The following is a 17,977-nucleotide window of genomic DNA, read 5'->3' on the forward strand; positions in this document are numbered from 1 at the left end:
TGATCAGGAGCTCAGAGCTTGCAAATGAAATGAGTCAAATCAATTATCCAGAAATACAAAACTCTGAGTCATTCACACAAGAATAGTCTTTGAACACTGGAGAATATAATAAACAGGAAAATAAAGTCTTCTCGAACCTAAAGACCAATGACAATCAGAGGACAAATTCATAAGCGTCTTTTACATCTGACTGATTGTGTCTTTGTTGTACAGTGGAACGAAATAATACTTCAGTATGATGTCAATTTAGCTTTATGAATGGAATTGTATGCGAATAGGGGCAACTATAAGAATCTGATGAAGAGCCGTGCTGATGCTAGTCAGCTTATACCCATGAAAAGTTAAGTGACACAAGAGAGAGAGGAGAGGCCGGGCAGCTGTCATTAAAGCCCATCTATAATTCATTTACATTCCTCACAAATCAGAGCTTATGAAGGAAGGATGGGCTTTAATCGTGTGTGTTGCATCAGGGGACCGGTCTTCTGATAACCTTCAAATAGGACAACAGCTTCATAGAGCAGAAGAATATGGAAGCAGAGAAGGAAAGAAGCTGCTCTTGAGTGTTAACATCTGCTCATCTTTCCTAGGAAGCGGTATGTTGTCTCTGATCTCTTCCAATGTTCAGGCTACATCCACAGTACTACGCTTCCGTTTGAAAAAGCATCAGCCCTGCTACTGATGAGCCTGGCGTCCACACTACAGAGTTTTAGAGCCACGAAAACTGACAAGTTCAAACATGCAGAGCTCTCAAAACTAAATATTCTACATCTTAACTAACTAAATCGTATTTGTTCTGTGGCTTTGATGACTCCGTAACTCCCCTCTGCCAAACTATAACTTGTTGGTTTATCAAAACAATAAGAAAGAAATCATATATTTCACTCCACGTATTTAACCTGTCTTTTCCCATCTTTGGCCACCTTTGTGCACCAGCAGCTTGCCAGCCATACTTTGGCAAATAGATAAACTCGGAATCAGGCCAGAGTTGTGTGCGTGTGTTTCTGTGTGTGTAGTAGTTATGGTTGCAGGAATTTGTCCAGCTATAGACAGAGAAGGAAGGAAGGAAAGCAAGTAAGAGAATTCTTAGACCTATCAGCTGGACCACCCAAGATGCAGTGTTTACAAGTTGAAATGAGGTGTGTGTGTCACTGTCAGCCCTGGCAGGCATTTCTTAGCCAGAAACATGTGTGGGATTGTTGGTATTGCTGGCACAGGGAAGTTAGACGGTGGACTTTTTGGGGTCACCCCAGCCCTGGACTTGGCGTTGTCATCTGTGCGCCTGTTAGAGGCGACTGTCATGATTGAGCGATGGCAATCTTTAATGTTGGGCCAGGGGAGGTGTCATCAGTGTGAGATGGCACTGTAGGTGAGACCAGCCGGAGACACACGCACACACATATACACGCATGCAATCACACACAGACGCGCACCTTCAAAGGTCACACTTCATCATTTCCCTTGCCAGCAATGGCTGCTCCTCCTCATGAAAGGAACGGGACTCTGATCCCCATGCTCATTAATAACTGTATTAATTATGCTGCCTGGAAATAACATGCATTTAATTTTCTTTCCCTCCCTCTGTCTCTATCATTTACATCCCCATCCTCCCCTCTCCCATCCCCCTTCATCCCTTATGTCTCTGTCCTATCCTCTTTGTTACATCCTCTACATTTTTTTTTTTTTGCTACGCACAATTCTTCTCTACGCTCCTCTGTATCCCGTCTCTTCCCCTCCTGTGTATTCAGACTTCCAGTCGTGCCTGATCTGTGTGGCTCGCAGGGTGCCCATGAAGGAAAGACCCGTGCATCCCACGCCTGAGAGCTTCACCACGCGCCAGGACCTGCAAGGTACACAAGCCAGTCACACATCCAGGAGCTACAAACTATTATAAACAGAACTCAGCAAACCATTTTTTTTTCTTAAAAGGATGGGAGGCTACCAAAACTAGCAGTAAGTGAGTAGCAAAAATAAAGCAGTTGTGAAAAATAATATAGTGCTCCACATGAGGCACCACCCCCCCGACAACCTCATCCCATGTCACCAGCCCATAAATCACCTCCCACTACACAGTTAAGCTATTTGAAGATTATTACATCTTTGGTAAAGTTCTTTATCATCGAGCGTGTTAGTTGAACACCTCTGTCTGCACTGTGGGAGGTAAAGTACCTGTCTGAACACAGGCACAGAGATGCAGACAGTTGTCTGTGTTTGACCTGGTCTTTGATGTGATCAGAATATCTGTGTGTGGCATGCGTACACACATACACAACATCCAATCACACACAATAATTTGTCACAGTAGTTTCACACCCGTACGTCAGTAAGTATGAATGTTTGGCTTTGTGTCTGTTAGAGCAGTTCTAGATATTTTATTTTTTTCTTATTCAAGATTTAGAGTTACGATTTTTCTCCCATGGTTATTAAAATGTCATCTACAATCTTCCTCTGCCTGAGGGAGCATGCTGAATATAGTGTACAGTTGTTAAAAGCTATCGCTTTGATTGTCTGTGTGACAAGTCTTTCAGCAGTCTGCTTGTTATCCCTTAAAATGCTTCACTGCCTCCATTTAAATTTCAATCTGGTTACACTGCTACTAGTGTGTGGTGTGTTTGTGTTTGTCTGTACACAGGCAACAAGGTTGTATATGTTGATTTCTGAAGACAGTTGATGCCTTGACAACCCTAGGGATTTTTTTAATTTATCCTTTTAAACTATTGTTTTATGTATCTAAAAGTTGATCACACTTAATTTGTAGTATTCTCATGTTTATTCTCATGTATTATTTTGTTTTCTTCTCTTATCTTATGTCACCAGGACAACACCACAGCCGAAATTTCTAGCTGAAGCTTTTGAAAAATTCCTCTTAACCTCTGGTCAACAAGCTGCTCTGCATGTTTATGTTTGAGAGAGACATTAAATCCCCATCAGCTCAGTTGGTGTGTCCATGTGTGACTAAGGCCTTCCTAATCCGGTCCTCTGTGTTTAGGTAAGATTACCTCCCTGGACACCAGTCTGCTGCGGGCATCCATGAAACCAGGCTGGGAAGATCTGGTGAGGCGCTGCATCCAGAGGTTCCACCTACAGAATGATGGAGAGATGTCTTTTGCCAAGAGACATCAGCAGGAAGGTAAAAGTGTAAACTGCTAAGGAGAATACTGTTCAATCCTCAGCTCTTGTTAGTTACTCCCTTCAGTCTGGCGTTGTCCAGCTACTGCACGAGCATATAATGTTTAATTTAATTAGGGCTCCCTCCTTTGTTAACCTTATTCCAATCACAAACAACAGTTTATAATTTCTATTAATGTTTCTTGTTGGCATCTACTGATGTATGTGCACATGTGTCCTCAGTGCTCCGCCATGGCCAAGCATTCAGCCCCATCTACCGGTTCTCCCTCTCGGACGGAACCATCGTGTCAGCCCACACCAAGAGCAAACTTGTGCGCTCGGCCGCCACCAATGAACCCCAGCTTTACATGTCCCTGCACATTTTACAGAGGTATGTCTCAGTAATCTACAGCTGTGTCAGAACCAGAAAGACAAATCTGCGGCATGAACTTTCTTTTACAAGTTTTAGCCTGTTAATACCCTGCAGCGTAACCTGATTGCTCCTTGTGTTCTGCGTGGATGAGATAATGTGGAAAGTTCATGCTTCCCAATGGTCTGGGTCTTGTGGGGATAATGTCGCAGTGAAATCAGAAAAATATAATTTATTTATCCACTTTTTCTCTGTCGTATATGCAGATAGTTTGTGGTTGTATTTAACTATTGCTAGTTAAAAAACAGTCTTCATTTGTTGTGCTCAAATAAGAGTAAAATTATGTTTGAAAAAATCTGCAGCAATCTATCCAAGACAAGCACCAAGACCCTGCAAAATTCTCTATTTTAGCCTCCTCAGTTGTGTCACATTCTGCTCAAATTTGAATTCATCAGCTGTATCATCTGTTTGTTTTTCAACATCTAGGGAGCAGACAGTATGTGGAATGGGCCAGGATATGGGTCCTGGCAGTCAGGCCACAGGGATGGCTCCAAAACCGATGAACTCCTCTACTCCCTCCATGACTCCTCCAACCCCAGGCAGTTTGCCAGGATCGGGGCCTCAGGGCCAAGACATTACCTTTAGCAGCAACAGCACGCCTTTTTCACCCCCAGGCCCTGCTGGACCCAGAGAACCAGCAGCCATGGGCCATATGCAGGGCTACCGTTTTGGCTGCCCCCCACCACACAACCACACTGGTGGCATGCAGCCACCACAGCAGAGCCCAAATTGGAGAATGAACAGCCCCTCTCGCGCTAGCCCCAGCCCAGCCGGAGGGCCACATCCGCCTCAACAGAACTCAATGCTGTCACCCAGGCACCGAGGTAGTCCCGGGGGGGCGGGCAGCCCTCGTGTAGCAGGAGGCCTGCACTCACCATCCCCAGTGGGGATGTGTGGCGGAGGACCTGGATCAGCAGGCAGTAGTAGCACCACTAGTGCCCATGCTAACAGCTACACTAGCAGTTCTCTGTCAGCTCTGCAGGCCCTAAGTGAGTGTCATGGTGTAGGACACGGGCACGGGCCCCCTCACGCACACACACTGGGGTCTCCAGACCGGAAGATAGGCTCCCCAGCAGGGGTCACACAAGGATCAGGGGTAAACTCTCATCTGATGTCAAAAATGGGAGGAGGCTGTGGTGCTGCAGGTGGTACAGGAGACTCATTTGGCCCTCACACAGAAGTGGGTCAGGGCCACACACAGGGTCAGACAGAGGGCAACCTAGCTGAGGCCAAGGAGGAGAGGGAAGGGGCGCCCGAGTGCCATGACGCTCACAACCGTCTTCATGACAACAAGGGCCACACCAAGCTACTGCAACTGCTCACCACCAAGCCAGAGCCTCTAGAGACACCCCTGTCCCCTGGTGCAGGAGGTGAGGGCAAAGACCAGGCTGGGACAGGGGTCAGAGGTGGCCCCACGGGAGGAAACACTCACGCCACATCCCTCAAAGAAAAACACAAAATCCTCCACCAGCTTCTGCAGAACAGTACGTCTCCTGTAGACCTGGCCAAACTCACTGCAGAGGCCACAGGCAAAGAGCTGGGCCAAGACCAAACCCAGGGTGCCGGTAGTACAGCTACCGGGGCGGACATTGCTCCAAAGCAGGAGCCACTGAGCCCTAAGAAGAAGGACAATGCCTTGCTACGCTACCTACTGGACAAGGATGATAATGCACTGAAGGACAAGGTCCCTAAGCTGGAGCCTGGGGAGGTGAAGGTTGAAGGTGGCAAAAACACCCATGTTAAGCAGGAGAAACAAGACGCAGGATACGACCGGGCTGAGCAGGTCAGTTTCTTACATTACCTCACTCTGACTGTGTGCACATTAAAAAAGAGCTATTGATTTTGATAAAAAAGTAAATTCTATAATGCATCATTTACATCTTTGAAATTTTACAAGAGTAAAAGGTACCGGAGTTGTCTTAAGGGATTAGTAAAATGTTTCATTTATATAACTATAATAATAATTTTCTAGTCTTAGACACTCAAAGCACTTTACACTGCGTCGCATTCATCCATTCATTCGTACAGCACTTTGATCACTCACACACTGACCACACAGCCATCAGAGGCTATTTGGGGTTCAGTGTCCAAGGACACTTCGACATGCAGACTGGACTCTTTAGCTCATTGCACAAACCCAAACTTTTTGCCCTGTGCTGCTCTACTTATCTCTTCAGCTCTGTGTCTGAGCATTAATCTGGGTTAGGTAGCAGATGTTTGCTTCTCCAAGTGCCATGTTCACACATGATGTTAGAGCTAACCACACAAATGTTCTGGCAGTGTAAAGACCAAACAGAATTTGTGACCTATCTACAGTCACATTCATATTTAGTCTTGTCATATACACACAAGACATCCTGCATGTTTTTTTTTACTCCCGTATATAAACACATCTGGTCCTTTTGACTGCCTATGTGTTGGCAGCACATGCTGAGGGAAGCGTTTCGCCAGCTTCAAACAACTGTGACATTTGGAAGGAGCCCCTGTGGTTCTCCAGCCATTTGATCCTGTTTGCGTTTGGCCAGAACCCTCAGGTTTGGCGCAGAGCGCCGGTCCGACCTGGCACCCAAGACAGACGAGGAGAAAAAGAGTAAAGAGGGGAGTGAGCAGGGAGAGTGTTGCTGGTGAAACTCACCAGTTCTGTGGATCAGGAGGCTTAAGTTTTCAAATTCTCTGCTGCGGGAAAACATTTTTTATCAGACACATCACTGATAAACCACAGAACTACATAGAAATAAACAATTTTACATGAATGCTCTTTGCTATCTCTTCCTCCTCTTTTCTCTCAGAGCCTTCCTCTTAAACCAGTCGGGTAATCAAAGACGCAAAGATGCTCTTTAAATGTCATGAACATGGAACTACAGCAGTGTCCAAACTGATCGTGATCCTAGTTTAGAGTATTGATGGATGCATTGGAAATGTGCACCAGTATAGGTTTGACCAGGATATTAGGGAAAAAAAGCTTTTTAAGACTTAGTCGCTCCCTAATTATCCTCCTCCTCCTCCTTCGTGGCACATTCTGCAGAAACCATGTTGTTTTCGCTCTCACACAGACAGAAGGACAGTGGTACATAATGTCAGCTAGCTACGCCTGCTAGCCGTGTATGTACAGTATGTGCTCAGCCACTTGGGTGCACACGAAGAAGACGAGAAAAAAAGGTGATTGGATGGATAATAAGAGCTGCTGTTGAACCGAACAAAGAAGGAGAGATGAGAGAGGTGTAGATACCCCCAGGAGAGCCCAGCGTCGGCAGGCAGAGTGAAAATGATGAGCCATATGCTCCTGCATGTCCTCTCTGCTACCATGGAGATAGAGGGGAGAGGGAGTGGTGTGTTTGTAGAGTGAGCAACATACAAAAAACAATAGGAGGAAACAGAAATTGAGAGAAAGAGGTTTAATATGTATGATGCTGAGAGTATTATTCTCTCGAAGTGGCTGCAAAATTGAATAATTAGTGAATATCTGCCTTGTGTTGACAATACGAATGAAACAGGTGAATTCTGGGAATCACACTTAGATGGTGAACAGTGATGGTGATGGTTCATTTGACTTTAACAGATTCCACCAACTATTACAAAAAAAAGGGGGCATTTGTTTGACGCGAACTAAGCCACGGCTTCATTAGAGCCTTTTCGTGTGTAAGTGGGTTTCTCTTCTTTGCTGGTGAATCGCTGCCTGGTCATGTGTGAAAGCCGACTGTACTAGTCAAAAAGTCCTCATCCTTCTCTCTCCTGACCTCGCTCACTGTTTTCTCTCTCTCTCTCTCTCTCTCTCTGCCTCTCTCCTCCTCATGATTGTTTGAGGGCTGAATTATTGATGGCTGGAGCAGAGCTAAATGAGAAATCAGAGCAGAGAGCAGCAGCAGTGGCTTAGCTGATGGCTGAAGGAACTATAGGTATGGTTGACTAGTCCCACGAGTTTATGGGAGGCAGGGATTATCTGCGTGCGCTTGTGTGTGTGTGTGTTTGTTCCCAGGTCTATTAAAAAACATATTGTCCCAAGCTCCCACTGCAGCAATATCCATATTTTCCGTGTAATTAATTTAGCCCAGGATTCAGTTTCTCTTTACTCCACGCTATATTATGTTATAATAATAATATTTAACATGAATATCGTAGAAGAGAACCTAGGTTGCACTGTGGTTGCATGATTTGTTAATTCCAGTGTTGAGTAAGTATTCCTTTTTTTTTTAAAGTGGTACAATAGCAAAACCCCCTCACTGTCTCTAGATATGAGTAAGCAGGTAAACAAATTACTTAACTCGGAGTCAACACAGTCTACTATTACGTTTTAATAGGATGTCAGTAGTTCCTGCTCGACCCCCTACTTCAGTTTCCCGCTCAACATAAGAAAGAATATGTCAGAGTGCGTACCAAAACATGTCATTTCCGTCGGTGCTCACTCACAGGTAAACACACTCTACACCAGTCATGCAGGCCTGTTTATACAGTAGGATTTTCAAAACTGCTGAGCCACTATCCGCCTGAAGGACGAGGAAAAGTTATTCACTATCATTAATATTATTGAAACTATTAATGTTTCACTGTTCAACTTCCCGCTTCTCTGACAGTTTCTGATTTAAAGACAAAAAGTACGATCTAGTAACAATCCCAGCACGACAGTTGACCTTGCAATTGCAAGTAATGTTGCATCCACACTTTAAAACTGTAATTTCAGCTCTGTCAGACAGCGAGTCGAATTCTTATATAAATACACAGATCTGGGCTGAAACAACTTTTCCTTTTGCCTCACTTGACACTGGTACTTCTGCTTTACCCACCCTGTTTCACACTTCCCTTATCCATAAAATGACATGAATGTAGGTCAGAAAGACACAAGTCTCGTTCTATAGCCCTGAAGTGACGTAGAGGCACAAAATGCCGTACATGAAATGTATAGCTTTCAAAAATGACCAGCTTGTTTACAGATGTGACTTTAGTTTAAGCCGTGTTCCAGACGGACACAAGTCAAATTGTAAGAATCCACATTTGGCAGTGCCTCCTTGCCACCCTGCTGTGAGAGAATCAGCCTCTGCTGTTGCTTAGCACGCAACCGTGCCTTCTCTATCAGACATGCTTGAACTGCACGGTGTGTCATCATTTGTTCGCTCCATACAGTTAATTTCTGTAGTTTCATGTAAATTAAATTTGAGTGTGCCCATAAGATTTAGGTTAAATGTAAGTTTTTCTTCCTTCACTTCCGTCTCTACCCTGCATTTCAAACAAGCTGCTTATTTGTGTGTTGGGTGTGGAGGTAAATAAGCAGATGGAGCCCGAGGCAAAAACCATACAGGATTTTAAAATATGCATCTGAACCCTTTAACAAACTGCTTCTTGTATTTGTCCTTAGCTGCTCGTCCGGATTGAGTACAGTTCTGGCGTCAAGATGTGAAATTGTCTTCTTTAAATGGGACATGGCTTAAAACTGAATATTTAATAATGGTCATTTGGCCTCACAAATCTTTGCTGTTGTACCAAAATACAGTATAGCAGCCGGATAAGCACGTGAGAAGGACTTGGATTGCATTACATGCACACACATGCATTGCAGGCAGAGAGTAACAGGGATTGATGGAAATAGGACCCATTAAGGGTAAAAGCAACAAGAGAAGTCGAGAGAATAGAAAGTGGGAGGGGAGAGAAATGGAGAGGAGGAGGAAGAGAGCGAACCGCGAGCGTACAGGAGCATTACATCATTCCTGACCTCATTAGGGCTTCTCTCTCTCCCACTGCCACCACCCCTCACTCTGCTGCTCTCTCCCTCATATCCTGTATGCTCGTCTGCTGCCGTGTACAGTGTGTGGCTGCGTGTTTCCCTCTGCGTACATTTTCATAACAGGAGCCTCCTCCAAGGTGGAAGATAAAAAAGATCCAACAGTGAAACGTGTTTGTCAGCAGGACCAAAGCTTTAGTCCTTGGCTGAAGCAGATAAAGGTCTTGTCTGCAGTTTATCTGATCACTGGTAGCATTTTACATACCTCAGATATATGTCATTGCCAAGAGCAGGGGAGTGCAACATTGAAACTGTGGCTGCTGTGCTGTTTTCCTGCTGTACAGTGTGTCACGATCGGTTGTCAGTGATTCCAAGTGTGCTGCACTCTGGTGGCCACTTGCAGACAGTGCAACTTATTTACCTTCAGTCCCTCAGGCCTGTGTAGGAAGCACAATGATCGCCTATGTTGATATGTCAGTGCAGTATTGACTATAACCTACTTTTTTTGGTGTGTTAGTAGACATTAAACTAAAGTATGCTGTAGTTTGTGTTACCTTTTGTAAAGTTGTTAATGTTTGGCTTTGTCAGAGTTGTGTTCATGGACACTGATACTTTTTATGTTGTTGGATTTGCTGCATTGTTCAGGCGTTCCTGTTATTTTGTCCACCCCCTATGTATCGTACAAATGGATAGAAATACAGCAGAGACAGCTCCAGTGTCCTAAAACAAACCCCGGTTTTCCGAGGGGTTCACCTTTCATAGTTGTAGTGATTCTTCAGTTCAGCAAGTGAAACCAGACCCCAGCACGGCTTTGTATTTGTTTAAGATGGTTGTGTGAAAAACTAAACAAAAACAGTGCAGATCAGCCGAAGCCTGTCTGTGTATGAACGCAGCCCGGGGCTGTGTTGGGCTGGCTCAGTCCAGCTGTTTACAGAAGGGGGAGAGAGAGCTGATCAAACTTCGGCACCGACCAAACTCCTTGTGTTGCTCTCCCATGCTACTCAGCAGAAAGAAGCCTCGGTAGCCTTGTTTACTATCTTTAAATTATATGTCTTATGGCATGGCATTCCTAATTATGTGCTTAAAAATTGTGGACTATAAAAAGGGCAGGAGATGTAGTGTAAGCAAGGACTCGTTTCTGCTAAGTTAAAGTGAAGTGTGGCCTGGATTTGATTGAAATGGTCCATTTTATCCCGAGGTTACTGCTGTTATTATAAACAAGGCCAAGCCTGCTATTCTCATTTCCCAGATATAGACTCATTATGTGTTAGTTGTAGTGTTTACTCCCCTATTTTGCTCTTTCAGTTTGTATTTTATTTAGCAGGTAAAGCAGCAATTGGTTTCTAAATGGAACGTCTAAATCAATCATCTGTTCTTGTGTTTTCACACTTTCCCTCTTTTTTTGTCTCGTGTCCTCTCTAGTCGTCGGAGCTGGATGACATCCTGAACGACCTGCAGAATGCACAGCCACAGCTCTTCTGTGAGCCGCGGCCCGTTTCGTTGCCCAGTCCCATGGACAAGCAGAACATCATCAATGACATCCTGCAAATGTCCGAGAACAATCCCGCCATGGTGGCACAGCAGCAGCACCGGGGCATCGGCCCTGGCATGGCCCCAACTAGTGAGTCTCACACTTGGAAAATTCACGCAAATGTTTCCCTCTCACAGTGGACCACGTTGTATTAAAAGAAAATTCTTCAATCATACGATCATGTTTTAAATATGACATTTTGTAATTACAATTCCACAATGTGCGATTGGCTAAAAACCCATGTGTTCCTGTCTTCAGACTTCGGGGGTGTGCGACCAGGCCAGCCAACCAGGGGTCTGCCTGTGAGGAGTGTGTCTCTGGAAATGTCCCCCCAGCAGCCCTCATTACAGTATCCCATAAGGGCCACAAGCCCATACACCCTTATGCAGCAGCAACAGCAGCAAAGCATGGGGGTAAATCACAGCATGATGGCTAACCAGGCCGGTATGGTGAACACAGGTAGGCGTGAGAGTCGGGCCTTGGTGGTGACGGTTCATGATGTTATTGACACTGAATATGTTGCTGTCATTGCTCAGTGTGCCTTGATTTATAAGGAAAAAAGATAAGGTTCAACCGGTTCCTGTTTTAGCAGTGATACCTGCTCTTATCTGGTTATTTACATTAAATATAAATGACCAACTTCTTTAGCCGTCTCATATGTTGTGTCATCCAGTTCCCAGGACATATTCTTACTTGTATAGAATTAACAGACTACATGCATAAAAGAAAATATACAATAACCTCATGCTATACTGGGTGTAACACTTGGTATCAATTCATTATAACACACGCTAAGAAAAAGCACTGGAGAAGAAACAAGTTTCCAGCCATTTTACACTTAACAGTAGCTAATTTGTTACCATATAGAAATGCGATCAATTAAATATTAATACACTTTGAATAAACAGTTCAACCAGTGCTCTGTAGTAGTGGCGACTGGGTCTCATCGACGTAAGTGAAGTTGATCACGACAATACTGCGTTTACGACAGCGGCAACGACAACTGATTCTGCAGTTACAGGTTCTGCTGAGTCGAGCTTCACCAAACAGGTGAACAGCTTTTTGTGTAGCAGTGGTAGCTTCAGGGTTCGGAGGCTCGATTACTACAGGTCACTTGAACCGTTTCATAAAGATAAACTGCGACCAGCATCACCACAGGCCACATAAACAAGGATGTTGAAAACGGGTAGTGCACTAGTCAAAATAAAAACACTTTAATTCAATACAAACTGAATGAATTTTAACAAGAAGCATAGTTGCTTAATGGGCCTTTTTCAGTTTTCCCTCACTGTCAAATTTACATTTTTAACTGCTTCAGTCTCTCAGTGATTATTGTAAATGAAGCACAGTTGGATCATTTGCATGAACACATGTAGCTGCTTTCCAAATGCTGAGGAAGAAGCTCTTCCCCTCTGTCTCTGTCACTCTCAGCCTATGATAAGTCATGTAAAGACATATTGACTCACTTCCTGTGACAGGAAACAGTCAGTCAGCCGCACTGGCACAAAGTCTCTCCCTCATATTCACAGTCCTCAAACATCCCCATGCCACCGCACGGGTGGCTTATTCTTTCTTCCATATTGCCCCATTGCATCATGGTAAAGGAGAACATCCAGTGAGCTCTGTTCTGAGGCCTCCCTCTTTGTTTCTTGTCTCCCTCTGTGCTCTAGGACTCCTGGCTCCCGGTGGTCCACGGCCGGGCATGCAGCAGCAGGAGGGCTGGGTGGGTTCAGCCTCTGCCCCTCCTCTGGGAGCCTCCGGCCCCGGGCAGCCAGGAGCCATGCAGGGCCGGATGGGGCCAAACAGTGCACCCATGAGGCCCAACAGCCAACCAGGGCCCCGGCAGATGCTCCAGTCCCCGATGATTGCCAACGGTGAGAGGACGGTTTAGTTAATAACTTTTTTTAAATGCAGAATTTAAGTTACAGTTTAACAGTAGTTATTAGATTGGAGGTTAATACAGAAATCATGTGTCAGCACTTACAGCACCTGTGGTGCAGGGGGGGACCTCAACACTTGTGCATACAGATTACCTGCCTATCTGAATTTAAAATGCTGCCACCTTGTGGTTCACCACAGTATTACATACAATACAATAAAATATCTAACCAAGCACTTGCATCTGGCCTGTTCTTGGATTGTAGAAACAATTTTTTATTTCCAGCTTTGCTGTAACTAACCGTCTACTATTGGAGTCAAACTGTCTTATTTTTGTTGCCCTGTTCAGCTCAACCTGAAATGGAAATTGGTATGGTCAGCCACCATTTCACCCAGCAACAAGCTCCACCCAATCAGACCGCCCCATGGCCAGACAGCATGATGCCCATCGACCAGACAGCGTTTGTAAACCAGAACAGGTACTAACTTGCAAATTGATTAATGATTCAGACCAATCTCTCTATGCTGATCATGTTTATCCCGGACGAAAGTGTTTTCATTCATTATTTTAAACTTCTCTGATTCCTCTCTGGCAGGCCGGTGCACTCGGCGCCCCAGGATGACTTGTTGTGCAGTACGGGGCTCAGCTCTGGTGAAGGCAGTGGAGTCGACGAGGGGGCCCTCATGTCCCAACTCTACACTGCACTAAAAGATTTTGATGGCTTGGAGGAGCTCGACCGTGCCCTGGGGATCCCTGCTCTGGTAGAACAGGTGAGATCCGTCCTTCAGTCGACACCATCACTCACAGTTTTGTTGGTTTCTTTTTGATTCACCTATCATGGCTTTACATTGTTTTTCATCTGTGCCTGCCTGTTCCAGAACCAATCCCTGGAGCCGGAGCAGTTCCCCCAGGAATCCTCGATGATGTTAGACCAGAAGCCCCCCGTGTACACCCAGCAATTTGGTCCCCCACCATCCCACATGGCTCAAAGGGGCTACCCTGGTGCTCCCTTGCAAGAACCAGGCTTCCACCCCATGTCTGGTCAGATGGGTCCACGGCCAAGTTATCCCATGATGAGGATGCAGGCGCGCCCAGGACTGAGGCCCACCGGGGTCCCTAGCCAACCCAACACATTACGGCTGCAGCTTCAGCACCGGCTACAGTCACAGCAGGTACGCTTGTATCTAGACCAGGGTTTAGCCAAAACAACTTACTACAACAACTCCTCACCTTTAGTAGTGCATGGTTTGTAAATACAGTAATTCATCCCTTGTATCATGAGATTTGTATTTATTCATTATCTCATGGGCCACATTAAGCTGAGGCTCCCCACTCCTGATCCAGACTGTCCTGACACTGCTGGAAGTGATTCTGACCATCGATTGTAACCACACTGTTTGATCAGCAGCTGTGTGATTCAACAAGCAGATGGGAGTTGTGTGTATTTATCCCTGAGTTTGACATTTTGGCAGATCTTCTGTCTGCACAAGAAACATTTGGGATACTTTGCCACTTGTTAATGTATTTACTAGAATAATATTCCTGTTGCAGTAAAATTCTGCCACTGAATATATATATATATATATGATTTGGGTTCATTTATGTAATATTTGTTATATCATCTGTAATATCACTCAAATCCATTTGAATCATGTATTTGTTGGTGTTCTTTGACTATATATAAACTAGACTTATGCAGTACGTCTTGAAAAGTCAAATAAAATGTGACGAAATTAGGGATTGTGAATAAATTCCAATTCGTTATAGGATGGTGGTTTATTTTGACCTCTTCTTGTGTCTCCCTGTAGAACCGTCAGCCCATAATGACTCAGATGAATAGTGTGTCAAATGTGAACTTACCTCTCAGAGTCAGTGCTCCAAACCAGGTATGTCACCACTGCACAGACATGTTGCTGCGACTGTATGTGGTGTTTATTGTTGACTTGCACTAAATTTAAGGTTTGAATTTCATTGTTTTCTGTATAATGTGGACACAGACTTAAGATATCCCTAATGTACTACTGTTATAATTTTCCTGTATATTCGTACTCATCATTCCGTGCTCACTTCCAGGGGACCATCAATGCTCAGATGCTGGCGCAGCGTCAGCGGGAGTTGCTGAGTAATCACCTGCGACAGAGGCAGCAGCAGCAGCAGCAGGTCCAACAGGCCCAGCAGGTCCAGCAGCAACGGAGCATGGCCATGAGGGGGCCGGGCCTCAACTTGCCTCCCAACATGGCTGCCGGAGGAATGAGTAATCCCCGGATTCCCCAGGCCAACCCCCAGCAGTTCCCCTACCCGCCCAGCTACGGTACCAGTACAGGCCTGGCCTCGCCACCTCCTTCTACCAGCCCCTTTTCCTCCCCTCTCTCTCCCAGCCTGCCCTCTCTCCCCCCCAACCCCCAGCTCCACATGCATGGCACCTCCTCCTCTTCCTCCACCTCCTCCTCCTCCCAGATGATGATGGGAAACACAAGCATGATGGGCGGACAGTACGGGGCCGTACTCAGCCCCCAAATGCAGCACAGTGCCTTTCAGTTTCCTAACTCAGGTACTGCCTCGACAACCCAGCCTAACACACACTTTACCTGACCACCCCAGTGTGTTTGTGTGTGTGTGCGTACCATTGTTGTGTGTTTACGTGACGCACAGCATCACATGCTTTTCAATTGGGGCAATCATCTGATTTGCAATATTACGCACTGATGACTGCATTAATCAGCTGTTAATGAATGATCCAAATCATACTGTATATTTTACTCTTATAACTAATGAGCAGTTATGAGTAAGTACTTTCTTCAATCTCATTATCTCATCGTCCTGTGCACTGTCCAAAATGGTGTCCTGCCTATACACTCTCTCTCCACCAGAGGGCACCAACACACAGTGATCAAAGCACTGACACCTGACTCAGGCAGAACAACAACCTGGCCTGTGCCTGTGTCAGTCTGATCTCCTAATCTGATTTGTGTAATGACATGTTTGATTTGTCCTCCACTCTATAATCTGATTCTGGCCCAGAGGTTCATACAGAGTGAAAACCTCAGCTCAACGTTACTTCTCTCTTTCCCCTTCTCTCCTTATCCTCCTCCTTGATCCCTTGATCCCTTTCTTCCTAGTTGCTTGTCCTTTCGCTCCTTCCGTACATGCATGTAAAAAGTATTAACTGCCTGTCAATCCCAAATGCAACCTTCATGCTTACATCCCACTTGCTCATCCTCTGCTATTGCCGGTCAAAGTGAATTACGACTATGATGACGAGATCTACTCTCAGTACGTTCCTTTGTAGTCGAGTCTCTCCAGAGTGGTTGACCTCTTTTGATGCACCACAGGTATGAGCCAACAAGCAGACGGAGGCTTCGGTGGTCCCGGCACGCCACAGAGCCCGCTGCTTTCTCCTCGCATGGCCCACACGCAGTCCCCGATGATGCAGCAGGGACAAGGAAATGCTGCTTTCCAGGGATCTCCTGACATGAACGGCTGGCCACAGGGTAACATGGGAGGCAACAGGTAAATGTGGCTGGAGATTCCCTCTCTCTGTATTTGAAACGTTTGAGCTCACCACTTATGCATCTGTTTTCCTTTTCCCTTCTCTCCAGTATGTTCTCACAGCAGCAGGCATCTCCACAGTTCACCCAGCAGAGTAACAGCAACATGTACAACGGCAACGGTTTGAACCTCAACAATGTCTCCATGGCCAACAACATGGCAACGAGCAGCATGGGCCAGATGGCCGGGCAGATGAGCGTCACGTCCATGGCCTCAGGGCCCTCACCCAGTTTGCCCTCCATGGGGCAAGAACAGGTAAATACTGCCGGACCAGTCCTGACACATAAATATTGTAAAAGCTTTAAATCTTTGAAAACTGGAAGAAAATTTAATTCACCAAACTTTAGTTTTAGAGAAAATGTTTTTTTCAGCCATGCACCATTATAAAAGGTTTTTACACAGCAGGATAATATCCTCAGGATATCCCTTTACTCCTCACAGTTTTACACAGTAATCAGGGGACCAAGAAAAACTAAAAGCTCCATCTTTCTGTCTGCCCACTCCCGGCTGCACACGTATGTGTTTGTCTAATCGTAAGACCCTAAGTGTTTGGGTACACTTATTGAACAACTGTGCTGGTGAATAATTTACTCGGTAGTTTACGTAACTCCTCGAGCCAGAGTTCTGGTGCTTGACTTGAACTTAGAGGACAATGATGTAATTAGCAGCGGGCACTTTAGGGCCAGACCATTTAGACGATGTAGACGTTACCGTGCGATGTTCAAAGTCTGGACTGTGGACTCATCAGCTGATTCGCTTTGAACAGAAAACTTGTAGTCCTTCGACTTGACTCAGGCCAAATCTGTGCTCTTTCTCTTGACACACATACAAGCTGAGCGACAGTTGATTTGGCAAGATGACGCACACTGAGAACCTCTAAACATTTAACTTTTTTGACATTTATATTCTTGTGATTTTCACTCATTTAATGTGAACTCTCCTCCTTTGTTTCCATGGTGTTGGAAGCTCAGTATGTGGAATGCACTGCTGTTCTCCATGATGCTTTTAAGCCCAATAAAGGGCTATGAATATTTAACCACGGTGCTGCTGTTTGATTGTCTGCACTTCAGACAGTTGTAACATACCAGTATATCTGTCACTTGATTTATCCCCCTTCCAGGATTATAGAAAATATATCGGCACTTAGATTTTTTCAATTATTTACCATTCAGCCATTAGTGCTTCTGTGATTTACTGACTTGTTTAAGACTTGATGTTCTAAGATGGTTTCTCATTGTTTATATTCCTGTTAACAGTTACGCGTGCTGTTGAGTTGGGACTTAATAATTACAATAACAATATTAAAAACAATATAATTATAGAGAACTTTTCAACACAAAATACAAAATGCTGCCCAAGAAGGAAACAAACGGTTTAAATTACAGAAAGAAGTACAGAAATAATAATGGTTATAATAATAATAATAATAATAATAATAATAATAATAATAATAATAATAGAGATACTTGAACAATAATAACCTGACACCCCAGAAATATGCCTCCCGAAAAAAGTATGATTTTAGCTGAGACTTAAAATAAGACACATCTCATACACCGTTATTTCCTCAGGCAATTCATTCCACAGCCCCGGGGCCCTGATGGCTCACATTTTTAGCCTAGATTCAGGAAATGACAGCAGGACCTTGCCTGAAGATCACCAGCTGCACAGAGGTACAGCGGGAAAGAAAAGATCAGAGATATAACCTGGGGCCAGGCCATGAAGTCCATGAATGTTTAAATCAATCTTAAAAAGATAAAACCAGGTGTG

The 17,977-nt window shown here is 44.9% G+C and overlaps 1 protein-coding gene across 6 annotated transcripts in view; it reads left to right on the forward strand.

The window, feature by feature from the left end:
- Nucleotides 1-17,977, forward strand: part of ncoa2 (nuclear receptor coactivator 2) — a 56,018-nt gene that overhangs the window by 34,520 nt on the left and 3,521 nt on the right. For 3 of the 6 annotated variants that reach the window (XM_034572157.1, XM_034572156.1, XM_034572158.1), the window contains exons 8-21: nucleotides 1,746-1,847; nucleotides 2,987-3,127; nucleotides 3,349-3,496; nucleotides 3,962-5,318; nucleotides 10,671-10,869; nucleotides 11,038-11,238; nucleotides 12,450-12,653; nucleotides 13,007-13,136; nucleotides 13,254-13,428; nucleotides 13,537-13,830; nucleotides 14,467-14,544; nucleotides 14,732-15,209; nucleotides 15,991-16,168; nucleotides 16,258-16,462. In XM_034572157.1, coding sequence (XP_034428048.1) covers nucleotides 1,746-1,847; nucleotides 2,987-3,127; nucleotides 3,349-3,496; nucleotides 3,962-5,318; nucleotides 10,671-10,869; nucleotides 11,038-11,238; nucleotides 12,450-12,653; nucleotides 13,007-13,136; nucleotides 13,254-13,428; nucleotides 13,537-13,830; nucleotides 14,467-14,544; nucleotides 14,732-15,209; nucleotides 15,991-16,168; nucleotides 16,258-16,462 — 3,890 coding nt within the window. The remainder of the gene's footprint in view (nucleotides 1-1,745; nucleotides 1,848-2,986; nucleotides 3,128-3,348; nucleotides 3,497-3,961; nucleotides 5,319-10,670; nucleotides 10,870-11,037; nucleotides 11,239-12,449; nucleotides 12,654-13,006; nucleotides 13,137-13,253; nucleotides 13,429-13,536; nucleotides 13,831-14,466; nucleotides 14,545-14,731; nucleotides 15,210-15,990; nucleotides 16,169-16,257; nucleotides 16,463-17,977) is intronic. The other 3 variants (XM_034572160.1, XM_034572159.1, XM_034572161.1) reach the window with 3 other exon arrangements.

This window comes from Hippoglossus hippoglossus, chromosome 20 (genome assembly GCF_009819705.1).
Source record: "Hippoglossus hippoglossus isolate fHipHip1 chromosome 20, fHipHip1.pri, whole genome shotgun sequence".
Lineage (NCBI taxonomy): Eukaryota > Metazoa > Chordata > Actinopteri > Pleuronectiformes > Pleuronectidae > Hippoglossus > Hippoglossus hippoglossus.